The sequence below is a fragment of the Mus pahari genome, chromosome 2 (assembly GCF_900095145.1).
Source record: "Mus pahari chromosome 2, PAHARI_EIJ_v1.1, whole genome shotgun sequence".
Lineage (NCBI taxonomy): Eukaryota > Metazoa > Chordata > Mammalia > Rodentia > Muridae > Mus > Mus pahari.
Window position 1 is genome coordinate 36,096,905 of NC_034591.1, and position 14,190 is coordinate 36,111,094.

The window sequence follows — 14,190 nt, forward strand, 5'->3', positions numbered from 1 at the left end:
TTTGTTCCTTTTTATGTCTCCTAGATTCACATTTTAGATTGACTTGAGAGACATGGCCTTGGCAGTATGTCTGTCCTAACAACTTTCTGACCACTTCAATGAGGAGCTGGGAGAATTTACAAATACCTTTCTTATATATGTTCTTTAAAATACCCTTTGGAGAATAATGCCTGTATTTTTCCTTTACGCATCTGACTCATCACAAGACAATCTTAAACTTTTTCTACTCTCCTTTTAGTTTACATAACTATATCTTTGCTTTCCATTATCTAGTACTTGTTGGTAGACCAAGGCTCTAAGATCTTGCTTAATTTATTCGGTGACCAAATGAAGATAAATGAGGTTCCATGTTTGGCAGGATCACTGTAAGGTTTAACTCTGTCAATATGGTAACTACAAGATCAGAGAAAAAGGGAAATCTCACCCTGAAATGTAGGCTGTTTCCTTTCCTTTATTCTTTTTTAAAAATTTTTATTTCATTTTTAATTTATTTTTTACACTCCATATTCCATTCTCTGCCCCCCCCAACCACCTTCCATCTGCTTTACATCTCACACTTCCTCCCCACCCCACCCCAACCCCCTGTCTCCACATGGATGTCCCCATCCCCCACCCCACTTGACCTCTAAACTCCCTGGGGCCTCCAGTCTCTTGAGGGTTAGGTGCATCATCTCTGAATGAACACAGACCCGGAAGTCCTCTACTATATGTGTGTTGGGGACCTCATATCAGCTGGTGTATGCTGTCTGTTTGGTGGTCCAGTGTTTGAGAGATCTCAGGGGTCCAGATTAATTGAGACTGCTGGTCCTCCTACAGGATTGCCCTTCTCAGCTTCTTTCAGCCTTCCCTAATTCAACCACAGGGTTCAGCTGCTTCTGTCCATTGGTTGGGTGCAAATAACTGCATCTGACTCTTTCAGCTGCTTATTGGGTCTTTCGGGGGGCAGTCATGATAGGTCCCTTTTTGTGAGCTCTCCATAGCCTCAGCCTTTATTCTTAAGGAACTCAACTAGTATCAGTATTTACTAGTTTTTACTAGTGCACCCACTAAGGTAAGCCCAACAGACTTTCCCTGCCTCCCTGGTAGAAAGTGTAGCAGGTCTTTCTCTTTTATCTCTGCCACACATTTAGTGAACTAGATGTCATTAGGGTATTTGCCTGCATCAAATTTTATAGCTAGTAGTAATTATGTTGGCCAGTTAACGCTAAGCTTAAAAAAACCTCTGTGAATTCCTCTAGAGAAATCCATAGCTATGTGTGAATCTAGGACTTTTAAAATCTGATACTTTTTTTCTGAATATTGATAGTGTAGTACCAAGATTTTCACACACACTCTTCTTATTGATTAGTGGGCTCCTATGTAGCTCCTGGTAGGTAGAAACAAACAACTTTAGAGTATTCTACATCTAATAAAGAAAGTGTGTCAGCTAAAATAATCACAAAATGGATATATTTTTAATTTCAAAAATTATATATATATTTTCACATAAGGCTACTGAAAAGTCTGAACACAAAATATAACTGATAGTAATGGTTTTGGGTCACTTAGTTTGGTCGGTTGATTTTATTTAGTGTGTGTGTGTGTGTGTGTGTGTGTGTGTGTGTGTGTGCGCGCACAAGCCCAGACACATGTGCTCACATACATACATTTATATGTGGATTTATCAGTTTTCAATAAATGTTTGAAATCCTTCAGACATGTTTTCCTACCTTTTATATGAACTTTAAGTTGTGTATGGGTACATATTTAGGAAAGTAGAGAATTTAATTTGATGTTCATTATTTGGCTTATCTTTTAGATTGAAGCTTTCCAGAATCTAATCAAAATGTGAATGCATCCCATATATCTGAGCTATGCATGTATAACTTCCGCATGGCCCTGATGTGGGAATATACATTTGTGTCATAGCAGTCTGTAAGAAACTCACAAGTCATTAGAAGCTTAAATTATTCTGCAGGGTTAGAGAACTGACTACTAATCTTTGAAATTGTAAAGACAGCAGACAGTTTACTTTAGCCAAATACCAATCCAGTCACAGTAGCATAGAAAGAATTACAAAGTCCTGTCCTGTAGATCAGCTGGAAGGCCACTGTGAGCTTGGGAACACTATGGCACGCCTCCATTCATAGAATTGCCCTAGAAAGTTCACTCCTAAGCATTATACACAGAGCACTTTTACTTGGAGAAATGCAGAGATTTAAGTGACTATAGAACAAGCAAGGAGAGGCTGTTAGACAAGAAAGACAGTAAGAGTCTCAAGAAACGATCACCTTCATGGAAGGTGCGTGTTTATAGCTATGTATAAACATGTGTGTTCCATACTAATGTGCCCCCTTCCTCCCTCCCTCCCTTCCTTCCTTTCTTTCTCCCTCTCTCCCTGACTCCCTCCCTCCTCCCTGCCCACTCTCCTTACTTCCATGCCTCTATCTCTTCCCCCCATCCCCCATCCCTCATCCCTCCATCCCTCCATCCTGCCCTTCCTGCTTTGTTTTCCTTCTGTCTTTGTGATGTCTCCCACCTACTCTGCCTACATTGGCAATCATGAAATGAAACTGTACCCTGTCTTTCTCTGTCCCTGAGTTGCTGTCTGATTCCCAACTCCTTGATGAGACAATGATTGTTAGAAAATGACATATTTTTGTAGCATAAACTCCACCCCCCCCCAACAATTTATTTTAATCAACCTATTTGTTTATCAAAGAACAAGTGATTAAACTGACAATGTTAACATTTTAAATGACAAAGCACCCAGAAACACATCAGGGCAACTCCTTACTCTTTAGAAAGGCAGGTCTAAGGCCTTTGGTTACTGATCTTACTTTCTCATTCTCCAACTGACCTACTTTAGATCACTCATTCACTTCACTGTGCTACATACTATGAATCTATATTCTTTAATTCAGAAATATTTTTAAAAATCACTGACCTATTCTTGACACACTGTTTCTTTCCCTTGACATAAAATGAATCAAATTAATCTGTATTTTTACTCACCAAAGTGGAAAATACACAGTGTTAAAAATAAAAGTATTTTTATTTTCGATAGTTTGAGATAGAAGAAATTCACCCTGGAATTCTTTTCTTTTTCATTATTTCCACTTATTACCATGTTTTCATTAATAATTTCTCATTTTTTTATTGTCAAGTGTCAGATTAGAAAAGTATGAACTACATTCAAAATTACTATTAAGTTGTGAATTTTACCAATTAATCATTTTCTGTTTTCAAAGAAACATTGTCCTGTAAATATGTTCTAAATTGGTTATTTATATAAATATTAGATTTTATTTATAATAAAAGTGATTTTTTTTTCCCCCAGGAGACAAAGTGAATATTTTCTCAAAGGATGCAGTTTGGCCATCTGACACACATGTGACTGTGTGCTGCTTGCTACAAAGCTAGACCCTTAGCAGAGTGACCCTCACTGTACTGAGCATGCGCCTCACTGCTCTGGGCATGCGCCTCTGAGGCCCGGGACTTTCCTGGGCTTCTCTGCTGCCCTACTCTGGTTTCTTCTTCGCATCTTTTGTTTCTCTAGAATGTTCTCCCCGGTACTTTTTTCTTATCTGTTTTCCTCTCTTCCTTGTTTTCCCTCTGTATCTTTCTCTGTCCCATATTCCCTTTTCCCTCTTTCATCCTAGAAAATTTTAGAAAATATAATAAGTTTAGAAAAAAAATTGATTGCTTTTATTGTTATAGTGGAGAATCTTTGAGTAATCTTCAGAATTCTGGACTTTTTAGTATAACTTTGGCTATGGTAAGAAGATGTATCAAAAAGCTCTTATTGCGTATTACACGTGATTATTTATTCATATTTATCACTGTGTGCTATTTTTATCTTTTTAGGTTAAATTTATCGTGTGTGTGTGTGTGTGTGTGTGTGTGTGTGTGTGTGTTTGTCATGGGTTCCTGAGATTTTACTCTGGTTGTCAGGTATAGACTTTTAATCCCGCCATTCCGGAGACAGAGGCAGTTAGAGCTCTGTGAGTTCCGGGCCAGCCTGGTCTACAAGAGCTTGTTCTAGGACAGCATTTTATATATATATATTTTGTACAACTATAAATTCCAGTTATTCATATGCATATTTTAGTTGTTCAGCACTTTATTTTGATGATACATTTTAAGCATCTCCAAAGGCTTTTAGTTATAGCAGTGAGACATTGAAAAGATTCTCAATGATGGCTTCTGGAACTATTGCCATGAGATTATTTATTTCCATATATATATATATTATCCAAAGTTCCAACACCTTTGTGCAAGTACATTTGAAATATGAGCTTGATGTGGGATCCCTATGAGCTCTGATGCCTCTGGAAAACTATGTCAGAGTAATAGAGAGTTATACAACAGGACATATATTCCACGTGGGGCCATTGTTGGTGAAGGTGAATAACTCGAGAATAATGCCATACGGTCGTTCAAAGGTCAGCAGATCCTGAGCTATGACAGCCCTCTCCCTCTCTCTCCATGCCAGGTGCCCGTGTCGGTGGCCATGATGACCCCCCAAGTGATCACCCCTCAGCAGATGCAGCAGATTCTTCAGCAGCAGGTCCTGTCTCCTCAGCAGCTCCAGGCCCTCCTCCAGCAGCAGCAAGCTGTGATGTTGCAGCAGGTAATGTGGGTCACCTGCTTTGGTGTTCTGGTCCAGCCCAAGGGGAACACATTCTGCCAGCAGGACAGTGGGCTTATTGGACAGTGTGGTCTCCACTTACAGAGGCAACCAATCAACATGTTACAACAGACCTGCTGTGCTGTCCTTGTGGAAGTGCATACAAGCATTTAAGTTCCTCATTCTCTTTGAATGTACTTGAGTCTAGAACAAGAACAGAGACAGGACAACATTGAAAGCAAGCAGAAGAGTCAATATTGGAATACTCAGATACTTAGGGACACTAGCTTTTAGACTTGCCAAGGGGTATACCAAGATACCACATAATTGCTGTTTTTTAAATCCATAGCACTTTAGCAATCCCTTTAGTTCCAATAGGTAGGAAAAAGGCCTCTTTGCAGATAGCACATGCTGAAAGCAACAGACACACACCAAGATATAGTCTTTATTTAATAATGGAAGAATTAGAATTAGCTATTAGAATGAAATTAAGCAGATAAATAGCAACTTCACAGTATTTTTTGGTAATACATACACTGAGCCCTTCTGCTTATTGAAGGCTTGAGTATCCATAAATAAATTCCAAATGTGATACTTGCTTTTTATGATGAAAATAATGTATTTCACCAGAAGATTTTTTTTCTCCTTTTTTTCATTAGATATTTTCTTTATTTACATTTCAAATGCTATCCCAAAAGTTCCCTATACCCTCCCCCCACCCCTGCTCCCCTACACATCCACTCCCACTTCTTGGCCCTGGCATTCCCCTGTACTGGGGCATACAGAGTTTGCAAGACCAAGGGNCCTCTCTTCCCAATAATGGCCAAATAGGCCATCTTCTGCTACAGATGTAGCTAGAAACATATAGCTCTGGGGGTACTGGTTAGTTCATATTGTTGTTCCACCTATAGGGTCGCAGAGCTCCTTGGGTACTTTCTCTAGCTCCTCCATTGGGGGCCCTGTGTTCCATCCAATAGCTGACTGTGAGCATCCACTTCTGTGTTTGCCAGGCACTGGCATAGCCTCACAAGAGACTGCTATATCAGGGTCCCTTCAGCATGTGAAATAGTGTCTGGGTTTGGTGGCTGATTATGGGATGGATCCCTGGGTCGGGTAGTCTCTGGATAGTCCATCCTTTCATCTTAGCTCCAAACTTTGTCTCTGTAACTCCTTTCATGGGTATTTTGTACCCCATTCTAAGGAGGAATGAAGTGTCCACACATTGGTCTTCCTTCTTGGTTTTCTTGTGTTTTGCAAATTTCACTAGAAGTCTTAATGGCTTACTTACTATGGCCTCTACTTGTGCCTGCCTACAAGCTGCACAGATTTCTAGGATCCCTTGTGCAAAAACACTGAGAGATGAGGCTGTTTTCTGATAAGAATTTAACATTCTACTTTGGTGGAACTTAACGTTTGATCCTTCTAAGGGGTAGGGCATAGCCTGTCCTCAGGTTGGGACGGACTTCAGATGTAACCATTCAGAGTGTTTACTTATGGCTTTCAGAATACAGATTTTCCAGACCTTTTTGTTTAGGATTGTTTGAATTCTGGATTGGAAATGTTCAGAGATGCTTTGAGGGGGGTTTAGTATGTAGAGCTGTCTCTTTAAACCCAATGCATTTTTCCCCCATGAGGTGAATCTTAATGGCTACCCTACCATGTGTCAGTCTAGAAGAGTTTAGGACATTTATAATACATGAAACTTTTGCCTTTATTTATTAAAGTCAAAATGGTTTATTCAGCAACAACTACAAGAGTTTTACAAGAAACAGCAAGAGCAGTTACATCTTCAGCTTTTGCAACAGCAGCAACAGCAGCAGCAGCAACAGCAGCAGCAGCAGCAACAGCAGCAGCAGCAACAACAACAGCAGCAACAGCAACAGCAGCAGCAGCAACAGCAACAACAGCAGCAGCAGCATCCTGGAAAGCAAGCAAAAGAGGTAGGATCTAGTTATTTCATTGATATATAACAGCATGGGGTTGAGAAGGCGCTTTGAGAGTCAAGGATAGTCTCAGATCTTCCTATAACAAGGCTCTTGCTGTCAAAGATGCAGTGCTCTATATTCTTACTGAGCTTAATAACAGTGACAGTGAGAATCTCATGCTCTCCTTTTTTGTAGCATGGGACTTGAGAGTCACAATCCATTGCTGGCTGTCGTCTAATGTTCACTAATGAATCACAGTGTACAAAGAGCAAGCTGTGTGCTGGACAAAGTACTGATTATCCTGTATTCACTGAGAATCCAAGTTGGTGAGGGAACCTTATTTTTTTTTTCCTCAGTCATACAGCTCAGAGAACACGCATGCAAATTTAGCCCATCGTTGGGGGCAGGGAGACTAAGAGAAAAACTGGTTGAGCACAGATTTCAAAGTCACAGACCCCTGATTAATGAACTGCTAGGGTAGGTTTGGAGTGGCGAGTAGAAAGTTACCGTTTGATATGCTCATAAATCAAACTGACAAGCCTGCTTCTCTGGCCTGGCTTGCGCTTGTCAGCAAACTGCATCACATATAAACATAATACAAACAAAACATGTTGAAGTAGTTAAATTGATCAGCAGGTATCAGGGTGGCTGTCTTCAAGCTGCCCATTATGCAAACGTACAGGAAACAGTTTTGACCTCCTGAGGTTTTGTTTCTGTTTGGATTTGTGAATAGAATTTCAGACAGCCATCAACTACAGAATAGAAATTGCTCCCTTATTTCTCAGAGGCTTTGGGCAATCCACATGACTTGCTCCATTATGCAGTCTGTTTTCCAGTGAGCGCATCACAAGTTTCTCTTTTCCCCAAACTAAAAAGGAAAGGTCTTCCACACAGCTTGTCTTCCTCTGAAGTGTGCCTGCCATCTTCTACCCTCCCGAGTCCAAAGAACTCTGGTTTGTCTTGTAATGCCTCACAAGACTAGAAAGTTAGACTTTTCTTTATAATAAGAGCATTTTTGGGGGGGAACTTGCATATAATTCTGCCTTTAGTGTATTCAAAGGAAGAAGCAGAGGAAGAGGGAGAGAGTTAATGTGCCTGTCCCAGGAGCTCCAGCCAAGTTTACTGATAGATCACTAGTAATCATATCTGTGGACCTCCACACATCAGATTTACTCAGTTGGAAAACAGAGTATTGCGGAAGTTGATCATTTCTATGACGTATTAATCTTTTTGTCTAAATTAACTTACAGTCATTGGCGATGAACTAGTTTCTAGATAGCTGAACTGTTGTTAGTTTCTGTCTTTAAACCTTGCTTGCCCAATACCATTAGAGAGAGTTCCTGGTTCTCTGGTGCCTTTTACCTCCCAGGAAGCAGGCAGCTGAATACCTAGAGGCTGTGGATGTTCTGCTTCTGGACTTTGACCATGGAATGATCAAGAACACTTCTGGCCAGGGAAAAGAGCATGTCTTTCTGTGTGTGTGTGTGTGTGTGTGAGTGAGTGTGGTTTATGCATGCTTTGTTCTCTGCTGTTGACTGGGTCGGGTTTTCTGACAACCCACAGCAGCAGCAGCAACAGCAGCAGCAGCAGTTGGCAGCGCAGCAGCTTGTCTTCCAGCAGCAGCTTCTCCAAATGCAGCAGCTACAGCAGCAACAGCATCTGCTCAGCCTTCAGCGCCAGGGCCTCATCTCCATCCCACCCGGCCAAGCAGCCCTTCCTGTCCAGTCGCTGCCTCAAGGTACAGAGGATGTGCTACAAATATGCCATTCTGCTCTTGCGCTTTCTACCATCTCATACTCTTGTGGCTATGTCTTATACCTTGAGCTATTCTCGTTAGTGTCCTAAAAGTTCGTAGGAAAGCCTTACTGCTACCATGGTCACCTGACCCACTTTCTGTATAGTTTCAGAAACTCTACCACACATTACATTCAAATGTATAGTAAAACTATCTTAATATTTTTTAAAATATTAAATGTATGCCAGTTAGTCTTATAGGCACAAATAATGTATAAGGCAATATAATTCAAGCACCATTGACTGTACAGGAGAATGGCTTAGCAAGAGCAGCAGTTCTCCATATACTATGAGCTGTTAATAAGTTTTGGTAGACAACTGACAAAAACACGGATTTCTAGTCTAAGAACTAAAATCACAAATAATAGGCAAGTTCTGTGCATCTGTAGAGCAATTGTTAGCTCTGTAATTGGGAAGTCCACTTTGTCATGGGATTACATTACTAACCTTTCCCCAAGATTCCTGTACACACAATGTAAACTATAGTTTTAAATGCTTTTGACCATATTATTTATATATATGAAAGGTCTGAATGTGTGAGTGTGTGTGTGTATATATATATATATATATATATTATTAACAATTGTGGGACAAAGAAGTTTAAGGAAGATACAAAAAAGATGGTTTAATTGTCAATTAAGGTAAAAGTCAAGTATTGTTAATCTTTATGAATGGATGTCCTAATTTGCATTTGGATTGTAAGGTGACAAAGTTCATTTATACAAGTGGACTTTAAATCAAGTTCATTGTTTCTGACAGAGACTATCTCACACTGACTATCTCACACTGGTGACTGCCACACAGTGTACTGACTCTGTAAGACATGCTCATGAAAAGCAAAAAACAATTTAATATAAAAAGTGAAGTCAGATGAAATCCAGTATTTATATTACACAGGACCATTTAAAATCCAGTATTTATATTACACAGGACCATTGTTTAGTGGCCAATAAAATTAATAATATCACAGTGCACATTTTCTTTTATTGATGAAGTTGCTTTCCTTTGTCAGACATAGCTTCCCACAGGTTTTCCTTTTTCATTTAACTGAGGTCTTACAATTCACTTGTCTGGAACATTCCTCAAAAATCCAGAAAAACAAAGTTTACTTCTTGAAAGAAAGTTGGGACATAGACCCACTTTTCATACGTATTTTAGAAAGAAATGGAATGATCTTCAGTATCATCTTAGAAACAAACTTTCCATTCATGAATTATGATTCTTTAGAAAAGTAAGTATTCTCAGAAGAAAAGTGAAGAAATAAGATTTACAAAGGACATGTATAAATTAATTCAATGCAAGTATGGACAGTCTTGATACAAACTGCTTGTAGAAACACAAAGAGAAAAAAATAAGTTTATCTCATTGGTATTTTTAGTACAAGTTAAACAAATCTACATTTATAATCTTCTTGAAAGTAAATCACAATTTAGCATAATTTTACTGTAGAAGTATCTTTCAAATTGCTTTAGAAATCTTAAATTTCTTATTTAAAATAAATTTTCAATTGTATTCATTCAACTCAAGCAAAAGTCACATCAAGTAAGGCATTTTATAATTGTATAAACATTTCAGACATTTTCAAATGAAAATTTCTCTTATTTCTGAGCTAGTTTTGGATAGAATTATATTTCACTAGTTTTCCTACTTTAATTGCCGCAGGACTTATAAAAACTAAAATGCTCATAATGGAGAAATTTTGAAAAATAAAGACTCTAAAAGTAAAGCTTAGTTTGTGCAGATTTACTTATAAACTTTATTTATTTATTTATTTATTTTTTGAGACAGGATCTCACTCTGTAGTGAATGTGACCTGAAATTCACTATGTAGTCCTGAACTGGCCTTGAACACATGAGCAATTCTTCTAGCTCAGCTCTGAAAATGCTGGACTTACAAGCCTAAGCAACAACACGTGCCTAAAAAATTTATACTTAAGAAAAAATCATGACTCCGGGCATGGTGGCGCATGCCTTTAATCCCAGCACTTGGGAGGCAGAGGCAGGCAGATTTCTGAGTTCGAGGCCAGCCTGGTCTTCAAAGTGAGTTCCAGGATAGCCAGAGCTATACAGAGAAACTCTGTCTCAAAAACAAACAAACAAACAAACAAACAAACAAACAAACAGAATGCCCTAGCATAGTAGACAGCTTTCGGGGCTATTGTGCTGATAAGCAGTTCACATTTCTGAGCTGGGTGTGGTGGCGCACGCCTTTAATCCCAGCACTCAGGAGGCAGAGGCAGGTGGATTTCTGAGTTCGAGGCCAGCCTAGTCTACAAAGTGAGTTCCAGGACAGCCAGGGCTATACAGAGAAACCCTGTTTTGAAAAACCAAAAAAAAAAAAAAAAAAAATCATAGTGTCACAACGGTATTTTTCCATGAATAAAGGAGAAATAATGAAGTTGAAAGATTATGGCTCAAACCTCAGTGGGTGCTGTGGCTACTGCCCTTGATGCTACCACATCATGAACATTAAATGCAACCCTCATCATACATTTGTTAATTTATTAAATGTGCAATGTATCATTTCTGAGAACCATAATTCAAACACAGGCTGTTTGTTTAATACCAACCATCAATGAAGATCAACACCCCACTTTCCCAAACTCTAGGTCCCATGACCTAGGATTCTATATCCATGGATCCAACCAACTATGAATCTAATGTATTTGTATTGGGATAAAAATGGTTTGTGCTGAGCATGTACAGACTTCTTTCTCACCATTTGCCCCCAGAAATACAGTCTAACAAATATTTGTAGTGCATTAACATAATGTCAAGTACTACACTCAAGGATATATTTAATATATGTTCTTTCTATATAATGGATAGATAGATATACCTATAGATCTATATATCACTTATAGATATATCTATATATAGATACATAGATATAGGTACATATATAGCAAAATTTGTCATGCTGGAGTTATATATAGGTCTAGAGATAGAGATAAAGACATAGAGTTAGAAATCAAGATGAAGAGATAGAGAGATGAAAGAGAGAGAGAGAGAGAGAGAGAGAGAGAGAGAGAGAGAGGTAGTCATAGACATATGGAGAGAACTACAGCTTCATCATGACAGATTTTGGTGTTTTCAGGGAATATATTCTGAGGGAAAACTATAATATCATATTACTTTGATGTAAATCTAAAATCAGAGTGAGAAATAGTAAAGATATAATTATTGAATAATATAGACCCCAAGCCATCTATCTTAGCTGCTTTTTATTTCAGGTAAAATAATTTCGAATTCTTTCATTATCAGTTTTTCAGTTCACCTTGCACTGAGCTTTTGATTTATTGATTGATTGGCCATGAATAATAATCACATGAAAACCAAATGGGATTACCATACATTGATGGATGATGTTCTCATTATGTCTTCAAAAATATGACATAATTTATTTATCTCCATGATTTAACACAACTTCCTCTGGCCACTTTAAATTATAATTTCTGAAACCATTTAAATGTATATAAATATCAGAAATAACACTTCATATTTTTGACAGCCTAGATTTGTAGAACTTTTTCCCCTAAAGTTGCACAATATATTTCACCAGTTTAACATGAACTCTTTTAAATTTTAATTAATCATTTAAGTCATAAATACTATTATGCTCCTGGATTTATAAAATAGGTACTACATTAATGTCTCTAAACATATATATAGATTTATTAAGAGGGAGTGACTGCAGATTACAGAAATCAAATAAAAATAATGAACTTGTTAATTAGTCTCAAGCATACTAATTATAAAGATGTTTAATCTATAGAGTGCATCTAAATAAATAATTTTATTTGGCAGTTTTATATAATGAATATACATTCATATAATATTTCTAATAATTAGTATTATAACATATTTAATTATAAATTATTAATATACAATGATGTCATGGCCTACCCATCACCAAGATAAAATTACTCATTGTACAGTTACTTTGTTGTTGTTTTTGTTGTTGTTTTTGTTGTTGTTGTTTCCTGAGGCAGGATTTCTCTAAGATCCCTGGTTATGCTGGAACTCACTGTTAACCAGGTTGGCCTCAAACTCAGAGATCTGCCTGCTTCTGCCTCTTGTGTGCTGGGATTAAGGTGTGTACCACCAGCACCTGGGTTACTTTGTATTTTTATTAGTTTTTTTTTTTTAACATCAAATAAATTTTTCTTTCAGAATATCATAGGTTGATTGTAATTTATTGAAAATTTAATTTTCCTTGCCTTTAGTTACTTGAAGTTAACTGTATCCCCTCCCTCTTCCAGTATACTAGAGATCTCCAGAAAGAATGAATGGATTCTAAAGTGTTCAGCATCTGAAACAGTATGATGGAGTTTCACAGCATGCCTTTTCACCCTCCTGCTATGGGAACCACATCTCTGTTAAGCATACCTACATAGTGTCCATGATGTGTGTATTCTCCACTCCACATTAACTTAAGCCTCTTCAGTATTAGATCTGTTACTGTGGGATCCCAGGACATGTGTTTCCTGTACCTTTATTTTAATTATTGGTGACCTTAGAACAGAGAAGAAGTGATACTATTGATTTAGATATGGCAAGGGGAAGTTGCAAATTGCCCCCTACAAGTAATAAAAGCTGAAACTTAGTCTTACATGGTGACACTTGCCATTAATCCTGGCACCCAGGAGGCAGAGGCAGGACAATCTCTGTGAGTCTGAGACCAGCCTGGTCTAGAAAGGATCCAAGACAGCTAGGGCAGTTATATAGAGAAAATCTGTCTTTAAACAAAACCAAAAACAAACAAACAAAAAAAAACAAAACAAAAACAAAAACAAAAACAAAACCCACCAACCAGCCAAACAAAGTTGAAACTTGTCCTAATAAGTGGTTAAGCCCTTACTGTAAAGTGGCTGAGATTTACTATGATAATGAATGTCCTGTCTATGAAACTCTGAGAGGTAATTTTCCTATCCCAGCTCCCCATGCAAAACTCAACAGTAGTCAAGAGTGATAAGTGCACAGTTAAGGTGGGAAAAGCATCAACTATAGATTTTGTTACTATCCACAGTTTCAAACATTCAGAGGTCTTGAGACGTCTTGCTGTTTATGGGCAGAAACGTGGGGTGAAAGTTTTATCTCATTCCATTTCACGTATTTTACAGATATGCGAGTGATTTAAGATGTAAGATTTCAATTGCCGATCAACACACACTGGGTTGTAGACACAACTGTTTTGATTTCATCCCTGGTAGAAGTAGGAGAGCTGTGAAGAAGTGAGCGGTCAGATAACGCAGAGCATGAAATCTTTAATGACGACTTTATGCTGAGTTAGGAATGTGCTCAAGATTGACTCAGTTGTCACCCAAAGTCAGCTGTTTGACCTGAATACCTCACCACTCTGTATCCTGTATCTTTTGCTTAGTCAGTGTTTAGGCATTTTTCAGGTCATTATCAGATAAAACCAAGGTTTAAAAATAATGGCAATAGAAAAAAAAAAAGCAGTGCACACCATGCAGAACACCATGGTGTTTTTTATTTGGAGCTTAATATGCAGATATTCTTTAAACTAATTAAATTTAAATATACTTTAAAAAAAATTTATTGGTTATTTTGTTTATTTACATTTCGAATGTTATTCCCCTTCCCAGTTTCCCCTAAGAATCCCCATACCAGCCCCTCTCCCCTTTGCCTTCACAAGGGTGCACCCCCACCTACCCACCCATGCTGACCCCACCTCCCTGGCAGTCTCCTACTCTGGGGAATCCAGCCTTCACAGGACCAAGGGCCTCTCCTCCCATTGATGCCAGATAAAGCCATCCTCTGCTACTTATGCAGCTAGAGCCATGGGTTCCTCCATGTGTACTATTTGGTTGATAGTTTAGTCCCTGGAAGCTCGGGGGG

General features: G+C 38.3%; 1 protein-coding gene across 1 annotated transcript in view; it reads left to right on the forward strand.

Annotated features, from left to right (window-relative positions):
• Positions 1-14,190, forward strand: part of Foxp2 (forkhead box P2) — a 255,090-nt gene that overhangs the window by 189,356 nt on the left and 51,544 nt on the right. Inside the window, exons 4-6 of the mRNA XM_021191123.2 lie at positions 4,475-4,612; positions 6,352-6,549; positions 8,098-8,272. Coding sequence (XP_021046782.1) covers positions 4,475-4,612; positions 6,352-6,549; positions 8,098-8,272 — 511 coding nt within the window. The remainder of the gene's footprint in view (positions 1-4,474; positions 4,613-6,351; positions 6,550-8,097; positions 8,273-14,190) is intronic.